Raw genomic sequence first — 24,499 nt, 5'->3', positions numbered from 1 at the left:
TTTTTATTGCGGGACGGTTTGGTGTTTTCATTTATCCTATTTTTTTTATATATGAGTTTTTCATCAGTTTTCAATCACTTTTTTGTGACTCACTGATGAAAAAGCTACATTCTTGGCAAGTGTTTTATTTATTTTTTTACGTTGTTCGACAAATGGAATAAATAACATGCCAGTTTTATAGAGTGGGTCGTTCCGGATGTGGCAAAACCAATTGTGTGTAAATTTCTTGATTAGTTATTATTATAAATGCTGCGTTTTCAGTGGTGAAATGGCTTTCCGTGATTTGCGTGCGCTTTTTTGTGCTTTTTTACATGTTTTATTTTACTTTTTTTCACTTTTGTACTTCGTCTCACTGTGGGACATGTATAATTTTTACTCTGATTGCCGCTCTCATACACTGTAGTACTTGTGTACTCTAGTGCATGAGTCTGTCAGTGTCTCACTGACACAGCCTGTGAGTTCCAGCTTATAACACGAAAATATGCCTAACCCTGGGGTTTTTTCGACTTATTTCCTTTTGTGGAAAAAAAAACTTGCATTTTACAGTACCAGCTTAGAGAATGAGATTTCTAAACTCTCAATCACACGTTGCATTTTTTTATTCCGTTTTTTATTTGAAGTTTGTCAATTCTTTCAGTTTTCCAGCGTTTTTCACCCATTCAACTGAATGAAAGAAAAAACAAAATGCTGCAAAAACACAAGTATTGTACGTAGCGTTTTTCCTGCTACCACTCTGGTTTTAGGGGTAGAATAAAATGCTGCAAAAATGCATCATGTGAACATACCCTTATCCTGGTTGTGTTCAAGCTGGAAATAAAATAGAATGTCCATAATAACATGGAGACATAATTCATTCTATGGTTTTCCACTTTCAGAATTACTAGGCAGCATCTATTTGAACAGAGCCGCCCATGAAGATTCTATTGCAAGATTTCACGATGACATCACTCATGACGCTATTATGACATCACTCGTGATGCCGGCTATTATGACATCATGGAACACAGACTCTACTTATAGAACTCGCACAGTGTCACGGGTGTCATTGTTTGACTCTATAGCTGGTGAATTGTGCGCACTTGCACTTACTTGCTATTGTTTGACTCTATAGCTGGTGAACTGTGCGCACTTGCACTTACTCGCTATGGCTGATTATCTTCTTGATAAACTTCAGGTAGACGCACTATGGGGGATTATTATCAACAATTTCCCTGACTTTGAGCTTCTACCACCCGATGGCGTCCTCAGCTTCACTCACCGGCTGGTGGTGCGGCTAGTAAAGGACTGCCTGACCAAATACCACCGAGGTCATCTCACCTCAGAATATCTGAGAGATTTACCTCAGAACATCAGGACATTACTACAGCAGGTAAGTTCCGGACGCTCCGCACAAATATTCTCCATAATAATAGATAATAATGGCGGGATAGAAGTTTCTTCTTTCCTCCAATATAAAACACCACTAATCCCCAGATATGGCGTCATTGTATCTGCAGACAGAGGAGCAAATGTCACATAAAATGGCCGCCTTCATTGTGACCTCTCTCACCTCAGGATTTTACTTTTTATTTCTTTTCTTTTTTATAGGCTGAAACAAGATTTCAAAATGGCGATTTGTCTTCTATTAAGGAACTCGCCCAAAAAGTCCTGTCTGTACTGGAAGGTCCGGCCCGCTCAACGGAACGCCAGGTAAGGAGCTGTCTTCTTCTCTATCACACCTCCTTGTTTTCTGGTCTTCTCCAGATCACCAGTCAGATATAGATGGGGCCATCCTGGTATATATGTCCACCGTACTGCTGCTGCTTTGTAAAGTATAAAAGAAAATGAACCATTATACTCATTAGGGGCTTACATAGAAATCATGGGGATCCATATAAGAAGTATAATGCACCCCCATAGTCCTCCTTATAATATAATGCACCCCCATAGTCCTCTATATAATATACTGCACAGTTCATAGTCATCCATTTAGTATAATACACTCCCCATAGTCCTCCATATAGTATAATACACTCCCCATAGTCCTTCATATAGTATTATACACTCCTAAGTCCTCCATATAGTATAATACACTCCTCATAGTCCTATATATATTAAAATACACTCCTTAGTGCTCCATATAGAATACATTCCTCATAGTGCTCCATATAGTATAATACACTGCTCAGTCCTCCATATAGTATAATACACTCCTCAGTCCTCCATATAGTATAATATATGCTCCATCCTCCATATATTAAAATACACTGCTGAGTCCTCCATATGGTATAATATACTTCTCATAGTGCTCCATATAGTATAATGCACCCCTCATAGTCCTCCATATAGTATAATACACTCCTCAGTCCTCCATATAGTATTATACACTCCTCATAGTGCTCCATATAGTATAATGCACACCATCATCATCCATGTCATTCAAATCACTTCCTATAGTATAATGCACCCCATAGTTCTTCATATAGTATAATGTATTCCCCATAGTACTCAGTACAGTATAATGCAGCCACCCCTCAGAGTATAATGTAACCCCCCCATAGAATATATTGCAGCCTCCTCATATATTATAATGTAGCCCACTCAGAGTATGATGCAATCACCCCGCATAGAATATAAATAAAATACAGCCCCCGCATAGAATATAATGTAGCCCCGAATAGAATGTAATACAGCCTACCTCCCCAAAGAATATAATTTAGCCCCATCATAGAGTATGATGGAATCCTCCCTCATAAAATTTAATACAGCCCCCATAAAATATAATGTAGCCCCCTATAGAATATAATAGAGCCCACCTCCCCATAGTATTTAATGTAGCCCACATAGAATATAATACAGCCCACCTCCCCATAGTATATAATATAGCCCCCCATAGTATATAATAGAATTTAATGCATAATGTACCCCCATATTATATAACACAGCCACAGAGGATATAACACAGCCTCCCCCATAGAATATAATAAACCCCCCATAGTATATAACACAGCCTCTCCCATACAGTATAATATACCCCTATTATATTGCACAGCCTGCATAGTAGATAGCACTGCCCGCGTAGTATATAGCCCTGCCCGCACAGTATATAGCCCAGCCAGCGGCATAGTATATAGCCCACCCCGTGTAGTATATAGCCCACCCCACGTAGTATATAGCACACCCCGCATAGTATATAGCCCATCCCGCGTAGTATATAGCCCACCCCGTGTAGTATATAGCCCACCCCACATAGTATATAGCACAGCCCGCATAGCATATAGCACAGCCCGAGTAGCATATAGCACAGCCCGCACAGTATAAAGCACAGGCCGCGTAGTATATAGCACAGCCCGCACAGTATATAGCACAGCCCACACAGTATATAGCCCAGCCCGAGTAGTATATAGCACAGCCTGTGTAGTATATAGCACAGCCCGTATAGCACAGCATGCTTAGTATATAGCACAGCACGCGTAGTATATAACACAGCCCGCGTAGTAAATAGCACAGCGCGCGTAGTAAATAGCACAGCTCGCGTAGTATATAGCACAGCACGCTTAGTATATAGCACAGCACGCTTAGTATATAGGACAGCACGCGTAGTATATAGCACAGCCCGCGTAGTATATAGCGCAGCACGCGTAGTATATAGCACAGCCCGCATAGTATGTAGCACAGCTCGCGTAGTATATAGCACAGCCGGCATCTCCCCCATCCCCCCCAGAATGGCCCCTAACACCGGCCCTGTTGCTTTTTACTGTATCTGCATCATAGAGGCGGCATAGTTGAATGCGGCGGCGGGAGTCGGGTGCCTCTGACCTGCCGAGCCACTGACCTGCCGGGCCCGGTAGCAGCAGCGACTGTGGTAGTTACGACCCTGCAGGATATAATGAGCGCAGCTAACACGGCTCTGGGGTCACGGTGCAGAGAAGTTTACACTGAACATTTGATTTTTCAATCTTAATTTCTCTTAATCCACCTAAATGAGAGGATGAGAAAACATGGCGCATTATCTGCACAGTTACAACTGCTGCATCTGTAAATGCAGGTTTAGTGCTCCCTGATTTATGGATTTGGTGATTTAGTGAAATCTTCCACATATTAAATCTATATATGCTAACTATTAGGAAACAGCAGAAGGCGACACCGAAGATGGGCAAAATCTACACCCGGAAATGATCCCTGACCCGAATACGAGTCAGCGGGAACTGAGCAGCGATCTGATCACAGGTAAGCCGATCATCCGACCTTCTAGAAGGGATCTCCAGATATTATAGAGGGGACAATGGCGGATTTACTCTACTCTGTGTACAGGGAACCTGCCAGCACATGGTACATGGGAAGTGCTGCTCTGACTGGACAGCCCATTACCCTCTAATGACAGGAGCCATTGTGTTTGTAGAAATCCAATATCTCAGTCAGGAGAATCTAACGTAGAAGCCAAACACCAACCTGGATGGAAGTGCACTGGGGGCGTGGTAGAAAACGTCTGGGTGCAGTGACCCGCCCTCGTGCACTTCCAAGCTAATCTGCATATTGCTGCTCAGCTTGAGCTCTCTCTTCCCATCACTCACATGTACAGTGAGGGCAATGTGCTCCTCATATTTACACCCCCCATATAATTAGTGATATCCCCATGTACAGACAGCCGTTATTTCTCCTGTAGATTGCTGTATTGTGTATGTAGGATTGATGTTGTCTAATACATTTTATTTCTTCATCGTTTTATCGCTGTTTTAGATCCAACTGTGCTGGCGATTCCTGACAGTGGGATCTATGAGATCCCGGAGATCCAAGAACCTGCCACTGTAAGTATCCTAGAGGGGGTGTCTGTATATCACCAGATCATGGGGTGTGTTGTGAATTCTGTGGCAGAGCTCCCTCCTGTGGTCACAAGTGGTACTTCGGCTGATTCTCTCTGTGAGCTTCTGTTGGTGGAGGGAAGTGGTACTGCGGCTTCTGAGTTTCCTCCCTCAGGTGATCTGGTGAGGTTGTTAGGTGCTTCTCTACTTAACTCCACCTAATGCTTTGATCCTGGCTTCCTGTCTATGTTCCAGTGTTGGACTTGCTTTTCCCTGGATCATTCCTGTGGCCTGCTGCTCTGCATAGCTAAGTTCTTCTTTGCTATTTGTTTGCTATTTTTTCTGTCCAGCTTGTCTAATTTGTTGCTGGAAGCTCTGGGACGCAAAGGGTGTACCTCCGTGCCGTTAGTTCGGTACGGAGGGTCTTTTTGCCCCTTTGCGTGGTTTTCTTTAGGGTTTTGTGTAGACCGCAAAGTTACCTTTTCTATCCTCGATCTGTTAAGAAAGTCGGGCCTCACTTTGCTGAATCTATTTCATCTCTACGTTTGTCTTTTCATCTTAACTCACAGTCATTATATGTGGGGGGCTGCCTTTTCCTTTGGGATATTTCTCTGAGGCAAGGTAGGCTTATTTTCTATCTTCAGGCTAGTTAGTTTCTCAGGCTGTGCCGAGTTGCATAGGCAGAGTTAGGCGCAATCCACGGCTGCCTCTAGTGTTGTTTGGAGAGGATTAGGGATTGCGGTCTGCAGAGTTCCCACGTCTCAGAGCTCGTTCTATGATTTTGGGTTATTGTCAGATCACTGTATGTGCTCTGACCGATATGTCCATTGTAGTACTGAATTGCCTTTCATAACAGTACAGGAAGCCAAAAGTACTAATGATTCTCAATAGAGGGAAAAAAGAAGTTCTGAGACCATTTTTTTTTTCTTTGCACTGTGTTTTGCCTTTTTTTCCCCTAGACATTTGGGTGGTTCAGTACACAGGTGTAGCGATGGACATTAGAAGTCTGTCTTCATTTGTGGATCAGCTCTCGGCAAGAGTACAAAAGATTCAAGACACTATTGATCAGAAAGCTATGTTGGAACCAAGAATTCCTATTCCTGATTTGTTTTTTGGAGATAGAACTAAGTTTCCGAGTTTCAAAAATAATTGTAAATTATTTCTGGCCTTGAAACCTCGCTCCTCTGGTGATCCAGTTCAACAGGTTTTGATTGTTATTTCTTTTTTGCGCGGCGACCCTCAGGACTGGGCATTTTCTCTTGCGCCAGCAGATCCTGCATTGAGTAATATCGATGCGTTTTTCCTGGCGCTCGGATTGCTGTACGATGAACCTAATTCAGTGGATCAGGCAGAGAAAAATTTGCTGGCTCTTTGTCAGGGTCAGGATGAGATAGAGGTATATTGTCAGAAATTTAGAAAGTGGTCCGTGCTCACTCAGTGGAATGAATCTGCGCTGGCAGCTATGTTCAGAAAGGGTCTCTCTGAAGCCCTTAAGGATGTCATGGTGGGATTTCCTATGCCTGCTGGTTTGAATGAGTCTATGTCTTTGGCCATTCAGATCGGTCGACGCTTGCGTGAGCGTAAATCTGTGCACCATTTGGCGGTATTACCTGAGCTTAAACCTGAGCCTATGCAGTGCGATAGGACTTTGACCAGAGTTAAACGGCAAGAACACAGACGTCTGAATGGGCTGTGTTTCTACTGTGGTGATTCCACTCATGCTATCTCTGATTGTCCTAAGCGCACTAAGCGGTTCGCTATGTCTGCCACCATTGGTACGGTACAGTCAAAATTTCTTCTCTCCGTTACCTTGATCTGCTCTTTGTCATCGTATTCTGTCATGGCATTTGTGGATTCAGGCGCTGCCATGAATTTGATGGACTTGGAGTATGCTAAGCGTTGTGGGTTTCTCTTAGAGCCCTTGCAGTGTCCTATTCCATTGAGAGGAATTGATGCCACGCCTTTGGCCAAGAATAAGCCTCAATACTGGACCCAGCTGACCATGTGCATGGCTCCTGCACATCAGGAGGTTATTCGCTTTCTGGTGTTGCATAATCTGCATGATGTGGTCGTGTTGGGGTTGCCATGGCTACAAGCCCATAATCCAGTATTAGATTGGAAATCCATGTCGGTGTCCAGCTGGGGTTGTCAGGGGGTACATGGTGATGTTCCATTTCTGTCAATTTCGTCATCCACCCCTTCTGAGGTTCCAGAGTTCTTGTCTGATTACCGGGATGTATTTGATGAGCCCAAGTCCGATGCCCTACCTCCGCATAGGGATTGTGATTGTGCTATCAATTTGATTCCTGGTAGTAAATTCCCAAAAGGTCGACTGTTTAATTTATCCGTGCCTGAGCACGCCGCTATGCGCAGTTATGTGAAGGAATCCCTGGAGAAGGGGCATATTCGCCCGTCATTGTCACCATTAGGAGCAGGATTCTTTTTTGTAGCCAAGAAGGATGGTTCGCTGAGACCTTGTATAGATTACCGCCTTCTAAATAAGATCACGGTTAAATTTCAGTACCCCTTGCCATTGTTATCTGATTTGTTTGCTCGGATTAAGGGGGCTAGTTGGTTCACAAAGATAGATCTTCGTGGTGCGTATAATCTGGTGCGAATCAGGCGAGGAGATAAATGGAAAACTGCATTTAATATGCCCGAGGGTCATTTTGAGTATCTAGTGATGCCATTCGGACTTGCCAATGCTCCATCAGTGTTTCAGTCCTTTAAGCATGACATCTTCCGAGAGTACCTGGATAAATTCCTGATTGTGTACTTGGATGACATTTTGATCTTCTCGGATGATTGGGAGTCTCATGTGAAGCAGATCAGAACAGTTTTTCAGGTCCTGCGTGCTAATTCTTTTTTTGTGAAGGGATCAAAGTGTCTCTTTGGTGTGCAGAAGGTTTCATTTTTGGGGTTCATCTTTTCCCCTTCTACTATCGAGATGGATCCTGTTAAGGTCCAAGCCATCCATGATTGGACTCAGCCGACATCTCTGAAAAGTCTGCAAAAGTTCCTGGGCTTTGCTAATTTTTATTGTCGCTTCATCTGCAATTTTTCTAGTATTGCCAAACCATTGACCGATTTGACCAAGAAGGGTGCTGATTTGGTCAATTGGTCTTCTGCTGCTGTGGAAGCTTTTCAAGACTTGAAGCGTCGTTTTTCTTCTGCCCCTGTGTTGTGTCAACCAGATGTTTCTCTTCCGTTCCAGGTCGAGGTTGATGCTTCTGAGATTGGAGCAGTCGCTGTTTTGTCGCAGAGAGGTTCTGATTGCTCAGTGATGAAACCATGCGCTTTTTTCTCCAGGAAGTTTTCGCCTGCTGAGCGAAATTATGATGTGGGCAACCGAGAGTTGCTGGCCATGAAGTGGGCATTCGAGGAGTGGCGTCATTGGCTTGAAGGAGCTAAGCATCGCGTGGTGGTATTGACTGATCATAAGAACTTGACTTATCTTGAGTCTGCTAAGCGGTTGAATCCTAGACAGGCTCGTTGGTCGCTGTTTTTTGCCCGTTTTGACTTTGTGATTTCGTACCTTCCGGGCTCTAAAAATGTGAAGGCGGATGCTCTGTCTAGGAGTTTTGTGCCCGACTCTCCGGGTTTGTCTGAGCCGGCGGGTATCCTCAAGGAAGGAGTTATTGTGTCTGCCATCTCCCCTGATTTGCGGCGGGTGCTGCAAAAATTTCAGGCTAATAAACCTGATCGTTGTCCAGCGGAGAGACTGTTTGTCCCTGATAGGTGGACCAATAAAGTTATCTCTGAGGTTCATTGTTCAGTGTTGGCTGGTCATCCTGGAATCTTTGGTACCAGAGAGTTGGTGGCTAGATCCTTTTGGTGGCCGTCTCTGTCGCGGGATGTGCGTGTTTTTGTGCAGTCCTGTGGGATTTGTGCTCGGGCTAAGCCCTGCTGTTCTCGTGCCAGTGGGTTGCTTTTGCCCTTGCCGGTCCCGAAGAGGCCTTGGACACATATCTCTATGGATTTTATTTCTGATCTTCCCGTTTCTCAAAAGATGTCAGTCATTTGGGTGGTCTGTGATCGCTTTTCTAAGATGGTCCATCTGGTACCCTTGTCTAAATTGCCTTCCTCCTCTGATTTGGTGCCATTGTTCTTCCAGCATGTGGTTCGTTTACATGGCATTCCAGAGAATATCGTTTCTGACAGAGGTTCCCAGTTTGTTTCAAGGTTTTGGCGAGCCTTTTGTGGTAGGATGGGCATTGACTTGTCTTTTTCCTCGGCTTTCCATCCTCAGACTAATGGCCAGACCGAACGAACCAATCAGACCTTGGAAACATATCTGAGATGCTTTGTTTCTGCCGATCAGGATGACTGGGTGTCCTTTTTGCCTTTGGCTGAGTTCGCCCTTAATAATCGGGCCAGCTCGGCTACCTTGGTTTCGCCATTTTTCTGCAATTCTGGGTTCCATCCTCGTTTCTCTTCAGGACAGGTTGAGTCTTCGGACTGTCCTGGTGTGGATACTGTGGTGGACAGGTTGCAGCAGATTTGGACTCATGTAGTGGACAATTTGACCTTGTCCCAGGAGAAGGCTCAACGTTTCGCTAATCGCAGACGCCGTGTGGGTCCCCGACTTCGTGTTGGGGATCTGGTTTGGTTATCTTCTCGTCATATTCCTATGAAGGTTTCCTCTCCTAAGTTTAAACCTCGTTTCATTGGTCCGTATAGGATTTCTGAGGTTCTTAATCCTGTGTCTTTTCGTCTGACCCTTCCAGATTCTTTTTCCATACATAACGTATTCCATAGGTCATTGTTGCGGAGATACGTGGCACCTATGGTTCCATCTGTTGATCCTCCTGCCCCGGTTTTGGTGGAGGGGGAATTGGAGTATATTGTGGAGAAGATTTTGGATTCTCGTGTTTCTAGACGGAAACTCCAGTATCTGGTTAAATGGAAGGGTTATGCTCAGGAAGATAATTCCTGGGTTTTTGCCTCTGATGTCCATGCTCCCGATCTTGTTCGTGCCTTTCATGTGGCTCATCCTGGTCGGCTTGGGGGCTCTGGTGAGGGTTCGGTGACCCCTCCTCAAGGGGGGGTACTGTTGTGAATTCTGTGGCAGAGCTCCCTCCTGTGGTCACAAGTGGTACTTCGGCTGATTCTCTCTGTGAGCTTCTGTTGGTGGAGGGAAGTGGTACTGCGGCTTCTGAGTTTCCTCCCTCAGGTGATCTGGTGAGGTCGTTAGGTGCTTCTCTACTTAACTCCACCTAATGCTTTGATCCTGGCTTCCTGTCTATGTTCCAGTGTTGGACTTGCTTTTCCCTGGATCATTCCTGTGGCCTGCTGCTCTGCATAGCTAAGTTCTTCTTTGCTATTTGTTTGCTATTTTTTCTGTCCAGCTTGTCTAATTTGTTGCTGGAAGCTCTGGGACGCAAAGGGTGTACCTCCATGCCGTTAGTTCGGTACGGAGGGTCTTTTTGCCCCTTTGCGTGGTTTTCTTTAGGGTTTTGTGTAGACCGCAAAGTTACCTTTTCTATCCTCGATCTGTTAAGAAAGTCGGGCCTCACTTTGCTGAATCTATTTCATCTCTACGTTTGTCTTTTCATCTTAACTCACAGTCATTATATGTGGGGGGCTGCCTTTTCCTTTGGGATATTTCTCTGAGGCAAGGTAGGCTTATTTTCTATCTTCAGGCTAGTTAGTTTCTCAGGCTGTGCCGAGTTGCATAGGCAGAGTTAGGCGCAATCCACGGCTGCCTCTAGTGGTGTTTGGAGAGGATTAGGGATTGCGGTCTGCAGAGTTCCCACGTCTCAGAGCTCGTTCTATGATTTTGGGTTATTGTCAGATCACTGTATGTGCTCTGACCGCTATGTCCATTGTAGTACTGAATTGCCTTTCATAACAGGGGTGTGAATGACGCGTCCAGTATTAGTCCCATATAACCAGGGGACTTCTCTATTCTAAATGTAGATGATCCTAGCATGTTAGATAATAGCACTTACACTAAACCGAATCTGGCACCAGGTTACTGTCTGAGAGCAGCATGATGTAGGGGCAGGGTGTTGTGAATTCTGCTTTTGGGCTCCCTCCGGTGGTTGTAGGTGGTAATGCAGTTGTCCCTGGGCTGCAGTCTTGGACAGGTGTATCTACTGATTGCAATTCTGACTGGGGTATTTAGGTTTGCAGGACTCATTGGTCCTTGCCAGTTGTCAATGTTTCTTGGAAAGTGTTGGATCTTTGTCTGGCTTCTCCTGCTTAGCTGCCAATTCAGCAAAGATAAGTGTCTGTTTCTTTTTCTGTGGCACACAAGTTGTGTGCTTATATTCTGTGCTATTCATTTGTTTTCTCTTGTCCAGCTTAGACTGTGTCAGTGTTTTCTCAGTCTTGTTGGATTCTCTGGAGTTGCAGATATACGCTCCACATCTTTAGTTAGATGGTGGAGTTTTTGTATTTTCTGCTGTGGATATTTTTGGAAGGATTTTAATACTGACCACTTAGTATCCTGTCCTATCCTTTCCTATTTTAGCTAGAGTGGCCTCTTTTGCTAAATCCTGTTTCCTGCCTGCGTGTGTCTTTTCCTCTACTACTCACAGTCAATATTTGTGGGGGCTGCCTATCCTTTGGGGTTCTGCTCTGAGGCAAGGTAGTTTTCCTATTTCCATCTATAGGGGTATTTAGTCCTCCGGCTGTGTCGAGGTGTCTAGGATTTTTTAGGCACACCCCACGGCTACTTCTAGTTGCAGTGTTAAGATCAGGATTTGCGGTCAGTATAGTTACCACCTACTCCAGTGAAAGTTTTCATGCTGCTCCAAGGTCACCTGATCATAACAGCAGGGACCCTGATTCCAGCGATGTCACCTACTTTACTGGGTGGAATAGTTGTGATAAAATCACACTTTTCTGCTGCAGATCTAGCAGCGGTCTGAATGCTGAGCCCTGTATAAGCCTGCCCACACCATTGACTGGCAGCTTTCTGTGTACAGTACACTGTGAATAAGCAGAAATCCGCTAATCTGTGGTGGGGCAGGGTCACACAGAGCAATAGGACTACGCGGCACAAGATTAGACCTATAGTGATAATTTCTTGCTGATTAAACACTAATTATAATAAAATGACACCCAGCCTAGTAAGTCACATATCGCTGGAATCAGGATATCAGCCCTTACATCATGCTGCTCTTAGATTACATATATATAAAAAAAAACTAGGGGTGGAGCCGCCTATTCATTTCTCTAATCAGCGGTGCCGGTGACCGCTGATTAGAGAAAGAAGCTGCGGCACCGAAGACAGCTGTGACAGGCAGGGGGAGCCGGACGTCGGGACCAGGTAAGTATGTAATAGTCACCTGTCCACGTTCCAGCCGCCGGGCGCCGCTCCATCTTCTCGGCGCCTCCATCTTCCCGGCGTCTGCGCTCTTGACTGTTCAGGTCAGAGGGCGCGATGAGGCATATAGTGTGCGCGGCGCCCTCTGCCTGATCAGTCAGTGCAGAGACGCCGGGAAGATGGAGACGCCGGGAAGATGGAGACGCCGGGAAGATGGAGACGCCGGGAAGATGGAGACGCCGGGAAGATGGAGACGCCGGGAAGACGGAGGCGCCGGGAGCTGCAAGCAAGAGAGGTGAGTATGGCTTTTTTTTTTTTTTTACTGCAGCAGCAGCGGCAATGGCACAGCTTTATATAGGGAACTATGAACGGTGCAGAGCACTATATGGCAGAGCTATAGGGAAATAATGAATGGTACAGAGCACTATATGGGGCACAGCTATAGGGAAATAATGAACGGTGCAGAGCACTGTATGGGGCACAGCTATAGGGAACAATGAACGGTGCAGAGCACTGTATGGGGCACAGCTATGGGGCAATAATGAACATGCAGAGCTCTATATGGCACAGCTATGGGGCAAGAATGATCTATTTTTATTTTTTGAAATTCACCGGTAAATGCTGCATTTCCACCCTAGGCTTATACTCGAGTCAATAAGTTTTCCCAGTTTTTTGTGGCAAAATTAGGGGGGTCGGCTTATACTCGGGTCGGCTTATACTCGAGTATATACGGTATATATAATAAAAATATAAGTCCAAATTATCCCCCTTTTGCCCCATTCAAAATAAAACGATTAAACAAAAAAAATAGACATATTTGATATCGCTGCATTCAGAAACGCCTGACGTATCTAAATGTAAGAAGAATTAATATGATCGGTAAATGGTGTAACAAGCACAAAATCATAACGCCAGAATTACGCTTTTGGTCGCTGCAACATTGCAATAAAATGCAATAACGGGCGATCAAAACATCGTATCTACCCCAAAATGGTATCAAACGTCAGCTCAGCACGCAAAAAATAATCCCTCACCCAGATAAGGAAAAATGGAGACGCTACGAGTCTCAGAAAATGGTGCCATTTTTTTCTTTTATTTTGAAAAGCTTTGGATTTTTTTCACCACTTAAATAAAAAAGAACCTAGACATGTTTGGTGCCTGTGAACTTGTAATGACCTGGAGAATCATAATGGCCGGTCAGTTTTAGCACTTAGTGAATGTGGTAAAAATAAAAAAGAAAAACAATTGCGGAATTGCATTTTTTGCAATTTCACCACACTTAGAATGTTTATCCGGCTTTTCAGTGAAGGATATAGTAAAAGCAATGGTGTAATTCCAACATAAAACTCGTCCCACAAATAAACAAGCCCTCACTTGGCCATATTGACCGAAAACTAAAGTTATGGCTCTGGGAAGAAGGGGGAGCAAAAAACGGAAACAGCCCTGTTCCTTAAGGGGTTAAATGACCTCGGTGTCTGCGGAGCGCTCTGCTTGTACAGTCAATCACTGTGAATCAGCTGGGACAGGATATTGGAGGAAGACGTTTTTGTGTCTGGAGCTTTTTACTTATCTGAATATCATTTCCTATTTTTTATAGGGAGCGATTGAATCATTGATCCCAGCGAGAACGCCAGCCACATATAAGCGACTTTGAAACCTCCAAACTGATCGGCACTGGAGCTTATGGGTGAGATTTCTGTTGGTACAATCCACATTGCTCAGGGTTCCATATGACAACACTTCTGGCTCTGTGCTCTGCCACTCAGTGTTATCATAGGGAAATGATCGGAGTCCACATCACTGTCCACATCCAATCCTCACTATTCAGCTCATTTCTATACAGTGGAGCGGACGGACCGAGAACAGGTCACACTGTAAGGACCTGTGCACACATCGCAGACTTCTCACATTTTTTGTGTTTTTTTTCTGCTCAGATTTGTTACAAAACCTGAGAGATTTGATGATGCCAGAAAAGTGACTGAGATTCCTGAAGTCTCGTGCACACGATGCTCATCTTTCCATTTAACTCTGCAGCAGGTCAATTCTTTCAGCATTTTTTCTGCAGATTTCACATAATGAGTGGGGGAAAATCTGCAACAAAAACGCAGGTAAAAAATGTATCAAAAACGCAACAAAAATGTGACTATTTGACGCATTGTTTTTCCTGCTTAGAAATGCAGATCTGGTGTAAAAGGTTCTGCTGAAAATACTTAATGTGGGCACAAACCCTTAAGGAAAGGGATGAATATAATATATTACAGTCACGTGTCCTAGACCCCATCGCTTCTTATGCTGCCGCCTCCACCAGAGCTTCCTCCTCAGCAGACTTTGGTTTTTGGGTTCCATTATGGAGCTGATAAGAGTAATCGGCTACACACGGTCACGGGAGGATTGACACGATATTGACGCCAATGACATCTGCACCCTCCACCATGACCACGTGAGTCCAATCACTGCCTCAGCACCAGAAGGGGGCGCCGGAGCAACCAAAGCCTGGCCCCGAGAATGGAGAACTGCAGGGATGGACAGGTGGGAGCCTCGGACAGGTGGGTAGAATGGGCTCCATTATTATTTACCTACTTCCATCCCCTCCATTTATTATGCCTTAGGCCGGGGTCACACTTGTGACTGCAGTGCTATATTATTAATTTCTAGAAATGTATCTCCAGTGACTGACGGACTCCAAGAAATGAGTACAGAAGATCATGTAATGACTTCTATAGATGGACTGTTAATAAGGATTTATTATTTACCATGGATTGTGCTTTTCTCCAGCTACGTCTACTTAGTGCGCCATAAAGACTTACATCAGACCTTTGCAATGAAGAAAATGAAAAAGCAGATCCTGGATATTCTAGGCGAGGTGGATGGCGCTTATCTGGAAAGGAACATCTTAACATTCTCTGATTGTCCCTTTGTGGCCTCCATGCTCTGCTCCTTTCCATTTACATCTCACCTCTGTATGGTCATGGAGTATGCGGAAGGTAGGACATGTGTATTCTATTATAGTCAGTCCACGTCTGCTGACATCTTATCTTATCATTAGGATTTGTCCAGGTGGTTGGTTACATCGCCACCGAGCATTTACTATAGGTGATATATGACCTCCATGCCCGGAAATTAATTGTTCTGTGAGCAGGGAAATTAATTGTTCTGTGAGCAGGGGTACTATGGGGCCCATGAGCTATAGGGGGCCCAGCATCACATGGCATTGGGCCACATCACTCCTCCTGTCATCATAATTTCAGCATGGCCGCATCCTCAGAATGTGAATACAGCTGAACAGAATGGCGCATCAGGAAGCTGAAAGCCCCTGATCCACCATTCAGCCCGTGGTCGTGAGACTGTGGTCTGAGACTCCGTACACCGCAGGGGCCAAGTAGTCACAGCACCGCGCCTGTAGTGTGGAGTTTCAGCACTCACATCGGACTGACCAGAGCAGCATGCCGTGGCAATGGGGCCAGGGGAATAGTGCTTTATTTATTGTCAGCATCTGTAGGGCCATAATACTGATTGGGAGGCTGTGGGGGACATAGTACTGTGTGCGAGGCAATGGGAGCCTAATACCCCCAGATTGACTGGTCGACTGTGAATGCCCCTGTACAGAGTGGGGTCTTCATACTGAGTGGTGTGCTGTGGGGGCCCTTATTCTGTGTGGGGGTCCTCATTCTGTTAGGGTCCAAATTATGTGCGAGGAGCTGTGGGGGCCTTTATACTAAGTGAAAACATGTGGGGGCCGTTATATTGCGTGAGAGTCTGTTTGGGACATTAGGGCTCATACTCACTTGTGAGCAAAACGGACGAGTGCAATCCGATAAACCAATGCAAGTCAATGGGTGCGAGAAAAAAAACGGACGGAATACGGACCATCCGTTTTCCGTCCATTTTTTACAGATACCTTACCATTCTGTGGCATAGAACACTGTAAATGGTCCTGTAAATGATTGTATAAAAATTGTTGCAGAGAAAAAAAATCGCATTGTATACGGATGTCATACGGATATAAAACGGATGGTGCGATTAAAAATCGCATTGAACTCGCATGACAATCGCATAGTTTGCATGCAATTTTTTTGGGCCAGATAACGGACTGTTTAGTTTTTCTAACAAGTAAGTATAAGCCCTTATACTGAGTATAGGGACTGTGGGCGCAATCATACTGAGTGGGGGCATCATACTGACAGCGTATATGTGGGGTGATACTGTAGGAAGGAGGATTCACTGGGGGAACCACACTCATTGTGTTTGGGTGGAGGCACGCTTGACGACATCAAACTTTGAAATGGACATAAAAAGTATATTGCTGGTGAGAACACTAAAGGGCTTCGATGGATGGATAGACGATAGATAGATTAATGCATGGATGGATGGATAGATAAATAGATAGACTATAGATAGATGCATGGATAGATAGATGGATAGATAGTATCTTCAGCTGTAGACAAGATGTGATATCACTTTAAATTATTAGTTACATGGACCACATTTCACCACTACTTTAGTCTAATATTATGTGCACTATTCATTATATCTGTATACATTCTCTCCTGCCAAATATCTCGGCTCACTTCCCATTATACATCATGGTGATCTGCTTTATTTACCCCTCACCCGTCATATTTCTTTTTTTCTACAGGTGGAGACTGTCAGACCCTATTAAACACCAGGGGTCGTTTATCTGTCCCCTTGGCCCGCTTGTATTTTGCAGAAGCGGTTGTTGCTGTAGAATACTTGCACAGCTATGGTGTGGTCCACAGAGACCTGAAGCCAGGGAAGTAAGTGCCCCCTCTAGTTTAATAAAGGAAGTTATCATTTATTATCATACAGTCTGCAAGGCTAAAACCATCTTTTCTTCCACAGCTTCCTGATAACATCTACTGGACACATTAAAGTTACTGATTTTGGTGCTTCAAAACTTGGTGTCATGATACCAAAAAAGAACAACTACAAGCAATTAGCAGAGGAGATCAGCAGAGAGTTCCGGGACCATGAGGTCAGCATCACTTACAGAAACGCAGCTTGTTCTTTACTAATCTCATCACACTGTTTCTTCTCTGCATTCTTCATTTCTAGAGATCTTTTCTGCTGATATTTTATCTTCTGTCATTGTGTTTTTATGGTGAGAACTTGTCATAATAATGGAATGATCAATCTCATCTCTTTCTTCTGTTGGTTTCCAGGTCTGCGGTACCCTACATTTTATGGCCCCAGAGGTCATCCTGAGGAAAGGCTATGGAAGACCTGTTGACTGGTGGGCAATGGGGATCATACTACATCAATTCCTTGTGGGATCTGTACCATTTGATGGGAATGTCCAAACTGAAATTGAAGAAAATATTGTCGGTGGTAAGTGGATTAATCCAATCATTGCTTTGGGTGGTTACATTTGTTCACCTATTTCTTTAGCTTTATCTTACAGTCCAATAAAGATGTTTCATTTTCTGTAATTTTCTATATAACAGGACACCTACGTTGGGATTGTGAACCCATTCCTCCCTTTGATGCTCAGTGCCTCATCACTGACCTGCTGATAAAAAATCCTGAACAAAGACTTGGGACAGGTAACAATTTGCTTATTACATATAGGACATATAGCTCATGTCTATGAGAATCAGCACTTCTCTATCAGCTCATCCATTTCTAATTCTTCATAATATGACTTTTAGTAAATTTCTTTCATGTTTGCTCAGAAACGTCATTAGTTCTGATTAAGTTAAACAGTTCAGATATGGAACAGTCTCTGACAATATCCGCAACACTTTTGTTTTGTATTTTCCAGCAGGAACATTTGAGATCAAGAGTCACCCATTCCTGACTGGCTTAGACTTTGACAACCTTCTAAGTCAGAAGCCAGAGTATGTTCCTCAGGTTGCATCAAACGTGGACACAAGCTTCTCTATCAGTAAGAAGAAGACGTCATCTAGATTATGCAGCTGCTTGTCTCGTCTATCATAGTTTGAGACAATCGGTTCCCATTAATATTACGGATAAATGGTGGCTGTTATATTGACAACCTCTAATAATATGTCATTACCTATGTCTTGTAGATCACTTTGATATAAACAAACATCTGGAATCAGAGGATGAGGAGGACAATGAGAGCTTTAACTACGAAAATTTTACGTCTTCTTCTGAATGGCTTTCTAAGGTAAGTATGAGAACAACAAATACAACAATAGTAAAAAAATACATCTAAAAGTAAGAAGAAAAAAAAGTATTTCATATCTTCTTGTTGTCCACATTTAGCTCTGTACCACTGCTACCAGGATCAATAATGAGGATCCCAAGTCACCTGCAGAATTTACACAAGCATCCTGCACAAACATCTTAGAAATGTGAGTAGACTATAGGGTCATTATTTGCAGCTCCAGGCTGATATATGTGTACAACTCCAAATATAGGACATAAATAGCATAATATCAATTGCAGCATCTATCGCTCCATGATTAGCAGTCATTAGGCTTCAGAAACTGCTGATGGTAACATCCTATAACTGTAGCCAGTTATGCAGGTTTAGTGCTGCCCACACTGCAGGAGATGTAGTAATACATGCCAGCCATTCTTTGTAGTAGTTTTTTCCTCTGCTCTATAAAAGGTAGGTTTAAGCAGGAAACCTTCCCCACTATAACTCTCATATGTCCTAATAGGCCTTATAGTTGGTGTTAAACTACTGAAGCAACCCCTTTTATACTGCATTTACTTGTGATTTACACGTTTTTCTTCTTCCAAACAGGCAGAAAGAATCTGTTCCTGCATCTATTAGAGATGATAATATTACCAGTTTGCCATGCTCATCCCCATCGTCAGGTATGTACATGGCTACAGCACTACAAATGAGAATGTTGACTTCATCTCAAATATTTCCACGTGATTTTACTGTCATTGGTCTCCTATGCTGTCCATGTTTCATGGATCCCAATTATGTTGCCCATAGACTCGTACATTTCACTAATTTTGTACAGTTTTCCCAGATTACCAGATCATTCATCTGGAGCAGATGTTATCTGTCAGTGATGGGATTGTCGCATGTATGATGTCTGACTTCTGTATGATAACATTCCTGTGCTGTTCGTGCACAATAGTATCATGTAATAAAGCGCCCCTTTACTTACATTGCACTGGTAAACAGATTTTGGTGCCAACGATATCTTAACGGTTTTATATTAAGTTTATCATGCTGATTAAAAATATTGCTTTGGATTTGCCAGATTGGCTCTAGTTTTTTAAATAATTAATAGTTAATTAAAATTCTGGCCTAGAAAAGTTGCTTTTATAGCATTGTAAGTCTACAAATTGAAATAGAAAATAATTGCATAGGATATTTAATTACCTAGGAAATCATTATTGTTATGGATGAACTATTGTCACGCTGTGACGGTTTTCGTTAATGAAAGGGGCCTCAAACTGTCCATGGAACTGGCACCTCAACTATTCGTGTCTCGGGGGTACTCTTGAAGGTAGAGAGGCCTGAGTCTAAAGCAGCCTAGAAATGGTCGTTAACCTCTTCAGCACCAAAGGAAATTAAATTAATTAAATATGGGACACAAACACATGGAAGATCTGCGATTTACAATAAGTAGTGATCTTCTAACCCCAGATCTCCCAGGAGGACGAGACACACTCTTGACAATTATCTCAAAAACTAGAACCAATTCAGCAAAAGTAATGGTGATCCCTTAACCTTCATGAAAAAAAAACACATGGCATTACCCTATTTGTTATATTTCCCCCTCCTGAAGGGGTTAAATGGTGGAAAAATATCTTTCTCTCTGTTTTTGCCATTGTACGTACTCACAAATGCTTTACAGGTAGTTGGCTAGAAAACCTGGCCAGTCAGGGGACCATAGCAGGGGACGGATAGGTTTCCTTCCCTGTGAACAGTCTCTGATTGTTGTATGTATTAGTAAATAAAGAGGGAGAGGGGGATAAAAGAAGGGAGCGCCAGAGATCCGTGCCCGACCTTCAGCGTTTTCCTAGCAGAAGTGCTGCCGCACCCTTCATTTTGTCACGGCCTTAGGGTTAGCCATTCAGGGTTCTGTATGAACAGAAAGTTGGGATTAATTTGATTGAGCCTATTGGCCAAGCTAAAACCCGAAATCCATAAGAAAAAACTTTATAAAAAAAAGTTTGGATTAGTACCAGAATAGTACCCGAATAGTACCCACGTGAATGGGAGGCCCAAACATCCCGCGGTTCCTATGCCGTCCTCTGTGTGACAGTATGGGAAACATTGGCTCTGACTGGCGGCAATTATACTGAAATCACCGCCAGTCAGAGCCCAGGGCATTGCTGACCGCTGTGGGTTCGATTTACAGTGGATCCCTTCGGATTATTTTTTTTAACCCCTTACCGGCATCGGACGTACTATACCGTCCGATGCCGGCTCCCCTGCTTTGATGCAGGGCTCCGCGGTGAGCCCGCACCAAAGCCGGGACATGTCAGCTGTTTTGAACAGCTGACATGTGCCCGTTATAGGTGCGGGCAGAATCGCGATCTGCCCGCACCTATTAACTAGTTAAATGCCGCTGTCAAACGCAGACAGCGGCATTTAACTACCGCTTCCGGCCGGGCGGCCGGAAATGACGTCATCGCCGACCCCCGTCACATGATCGGGGGTCGGCGATGCGTCTGGATGGTAACCATAGAGGTCCTAGAGACCTCTATGGTTACTGATCGCCCGTCGCTGTGAGCGCCACCCTGTGGTCGGCGCTCACAGCACACGTGCAATTCTGCTACATAGCAGCGATCAGCAGATCGCTGCTATGTAGCAGAGGCGATCGTGCTGTGCCTGCTTCTAGCCTCCCATGGAGGCTATTGAAGCATGGCAAAAGTTAAAAAAAAAAGTTTAAAAAAATGTGAAAAAAATAAAAAAAACATAAAAGTTTAAATCACCCCCCTTTCGCCCCAATCAAAATAAATCAATAAAAAAAATATCAAATCTACGCATATTTGGTATCGCCGCGCTCAGAATCGCCCGATCTATCAATTAAAAAAAAGTATTAACCTGATCGCTAAACAGCGTAGCGGGAAAAAAATTCGAAACGCCAGAATTACGTTTTTTTGGTCGCCGCGACATTGCATTAAAATGCAATAACGGGCGATCAAAAGAACGTATCTGCACCGAAATGCTATCATTAAAAACGTCATCTCGGTACGCAAAAAATAAGCCCTCAACCGACCCCAGATCATGAAAAATGGAGACGCTACGAGTATCGGAAAATGGTGCAATTTTTTTTTTTTTTTTAGCAAAGTTTGGAATTTTTTTTCACCACTTAGATAAAAAATAACCTAGTCATGTTTGGTGTCTATGAACTCGTAATGACCTGGAGAATCATAATGGCAGGTCATTTTTAGCATTTAGTGAACCTAGCAAAAAAGCCAAACAAAAAACAAGTGTGTGATTGCACTTTTTTTGCAATTTCACCGCACTTGGAATTTTTCTCCCGTTTTTTAGTACACGACATGCTAAAACCAATGATGTCGTTCAAAAGTACAACTCGTCCCGCAAAAAATAAGCCCTCACATGGCCAAATTGACAGAAAAATAAAAAAGTTATGGCTCTGGGAAGGAGGGGAGCGAAAAATGAACACGGAAAAACGAAAAATCCCCCGGTCATGAAGGGGTTAAAGGTAAAAAATTTGTAAAAGAGGGTTGGCGAGTGCTTTTTACAATTAAAAGAATTTTCATCTAATGGATGCACCTTTTTTGGGGGGCGGCTGCGGGATGCTTTTTTTAGTCAGGGGAGGGCCAAATATCCATCGACGTTCCCAGCCTGAGACTACTAGCCCTCAGCTGTCTGCTTTACATTGGTTGCCTATCAAAAATAGGGGTGACTCCACACTGTTTTTTAAAAGAAGTTTTTTATTTAAATAATGTAAAAAAACATCGGGGGGGGGGGGGGGGACAACGATCATAAATGATCCCTGATCTCTTTATGAATAAGATTTCTCTGCCGTTTGGCCACAGTGACTGCACAATAGTGACATGTAATAAGTCGTCGTTTTACTTACGTTTAGATATAAAGCAGATACTATATGAATACATTGTTACTGATCAGATATTCCAGTTCACGAGGACAGAATATCTTCGATACCTTTGAGTAGAGCACAACAAAACTCAGAAAATGAAGAAAAGGGGGAAACGATACAAGGTAAATGTGAGAGTCAGCTCTATGTTGTGTGATGTCAATCAATGAAAAAAATTCATATGGATTAGATGTTAGTAGAGATGGGCGGACGCGTGGATGTTCGGGTCGCTAGGTTTCAGCCACACTTCATAAAAAAAGTTTGGTTTAGTACCAGAATAGTACCCAAACGTGATTCTGAACCTGGATGGTTCAAAACCCATTCATGTGAATGGGAGGCCGTCCTCTGTGTGACAGTATGGGAAACACTGGCTCTGACTGGCGGCAATTATACTGAAGTCACCGCCAGTCAGAGCCCAGGCCATTGCTGACCGCTGTTAGTTCCCACGCTGTCACACAGGACAACATGCGAGTGTGCGTCTGTTACTGGCGGTGAAAAGATTACCGTCGGTCAGGTGTCAGCTGATAATTACTACTGTCATCAGCGTTGCCTGATCTCGCTGATAGCAGCAATAGCAGGTATTGCTGATGATAGTTTTCACCAGCCGGTGCCCGTACCAGGAACAGAATGACAGTAGCGTGTGAATCCAGCTTCTGAGACGAGCGCTGACATTAGTAACCTTATCCTGGATCATTGTGGGACACGGGATCGATTTACGGTGGATCCCTTTGGATTATTTTTTTTTTAAAGGTAAAAATGGGTAAAAGAGGTTTGGCGAGTACTTTTTACAATTAAAAGACTTCATCTAATGGATGCACCTTTTTTTAGGGCGGCTGCGGGATGCTTTTTTTAGTCAGGGGAGGGCCAAATATCCATGGACTTTCCCAGCCTGAGAATACTAGCCCTCAGCTGTCTACTTTACATTGGCTGGCTATCAAAAATAGGGGTGACCCCACACTGTTTTTGTTTTTTTTTAAAGATTTATTTAATTTAAATAAACGTTGGGGGGAGGAGCGACGATCATAAATGATCCCTGATCTCTTTATGCATAAGATTTCTCTGCTGTTCGGCCACAGTGACTGCACAATAGTGACATGTAATAAGTCGTCCCTTTACTTACGTTATAGATACAAAGCAGATACTATAAGAATACATTGTTACTGAGGGTTTTTTTTTTTACAATCTGATCAGATATTCCAGTTCACGAGGACAGAAAATCTTCGATACCTTTGAGTAAAGCGCAACAAAGCTCAGAAAATTAAGAAAAGGAAAAGAGACAACGTAAGTTTGAGAATCAGCTCAATTTTGTGTGGTCAATCAATGAGGAAAACTCGTGGAGAAGATATTTCTCAGTGATGGAATTGTCCCATGTATGATGGCTGACAGTGACCCCTGACCTCTGTATAGTAAGGTGACCTCTGTATAGTAAGGTTCCTTTGCCGTTCGGCGCAGTGACCGCACAGTAGTATCATGTAATATGGAGTCCCGTCACTTACATTATATTTACTTCTCTTCTCACAGGTTCTCGCCTCCGCCGGTTCTTATCATCCTGCCGACGTAGATTATCCAGGGCTGCTCGCGCATTTACATGTTGTTGCTGTTGCCCCAGCACCATCTAAAAGACTGGAAACCTCCACATCTAACGCCCTGAAGTCCAGCAGATCCACCATCACTGCTGGACCTGTATAGAAGGATCTTCACCATCTACCTGTGGCCTTCTGACGTTACATCTTTACCCAGACATTATTATTATTGTTATTTTTTTTTTTAAATTCGTTTATTAATTTCAGAATAAATTAAACACTACACATATTTGCATTCGTGTCCATCATTAACAATCAGAGCATAAAGTACAAATAATTACAGTGCAACATCACGTCTGAAATACTGCAAGGATGGCAAACGGTGTATGTCAATCACTAAAGCCTTACAAAACTCCTATTATATAACATTAACTACCTTAACTACTGATAGTACGCCGCCAAGAAAAAAAAAGAGAAAATTCCAGATAAATTTCACCTTTGAAGTAATGCCCCCGAAGCCATTCGCCCAGCTTCTTGTACAAGTATTAAATTAATTTTTTTATTATACATACTATATAGTATGATAAGAGGAGTTCCATCTGCCCCAGATTTTCTCAAATTTGCCTGGACACCCTCTATTCTGGTATAGTGTTTGTTCATACGGGATAATTGAGTTCACCAAGTCAACCCAAGCTCTAAAAGATGGGCAAGAACCACCAATCCACCGTAACGCCAACACCTTCCGTGCCATGAAAAGTGCCTCTCGTAGAAAAATCCCAGTATAATGATCCCAGGTTTCCGCATCCCACCCCCCAAATAAGCAGACCAGTGGCTCTAGTGGAACAGGGATCGACAGTAAAGACGTTAATAGTGTCGTCACCTCTTTCCAATAATGAA

General features: G+C 43.5%; 1 protein-coding gene across 4 annotated transcripts; it reads left to right on the top strand.

Annotated features, from left to right (window-relative positions):
* The first annotated feature begins 1,587 nt into the window (after positions 1 to 1,587).
* On the top strand, positions 1,588 to 23,888 carry LOC138649826 (microtubule-associated serine/threonine-protein kinase 3-like). Of its 4 annotated transcripts, XM_069740535.1 has the most exons (16): positions 1,588 to 1,689; positions 4,107 to 4,209; positions 4,720 to 4,787; positions 13,652 to 13,741; positions 14,830 to 15,038; positions 16,691 to 16,829; positions 16,915 to 17,047; positions 17,235 to 17,400; positions 17,517 to 17,615; positions 17,834 to 17,956; positions 18,102 to 18,202; positions 18,301 to 18,389; positions 18,788 to 18,861; positions 22,112 to 22,204; positions 23,271 to 23,360; positions 23,601 to 23,888. In XM_069740535.1, the coding sequence occupies exons 5-15, from the start codon at positions 14,876 to 14,878 to the stop codon at positions 23,339 to 23,341; spliced, it is 1,251 nt and encodes a 416-aa protein (XP_069596636.1). In that variant the 5' UTR covers positions 1,588 to 1,689; positions 4,107 to 4,209; positions 4,720 to 4,787; positions 13,652 to 13,741; positions 14,830 to 14,875; the 3' UTR covers positions 23,342 to 23,360; positions 23,601 to 23,888. The 4 variants fall into 4 exon arrangements, 3 of the variants coding, with proteins under 3 accessions (XP_069596636.1, XP_069596634.1, XP_069596635.1); XM_069740533.1 differs by having other exon boundaries at positions 13,652 to 15,038; XR_011315369.1 differs by lacking the exons at positions 1,588 to 1,689; positions 4,107 to 4,209; positions 4,720 to 4,787; positions 13,652 to 13,741; positions 23,601 to 23,888 and having other exon boundaries at positions 14,637 to 15,038; positions 22,071 to 22,204; positions 23,271 to 23,349.
* Positions 23,889 to 24,499: the final 611 nt, after the last annotated feature.

The sequence above is a fragment of the Ranitomeya imitator genome, chromosome 9 (genome assembly GCF_032444005.1).
Source record: "Ranitomeya imitator isolate aRanImi1 chromosome 9, aRanImi1.pri, whole genome shotgun sequence".
Lineage (NCBI taxonomy): Eukaryota > Metazoa > Chordata > Amphibia > Anura > Dendrobatidae > Ranitomeya > Ranitomeya imitator.
The sequence above is the reverse complement of the archived record's forward strand: the minus strand, read 5'-3'. Positions and strand labels throughout refer to the sequence as shown.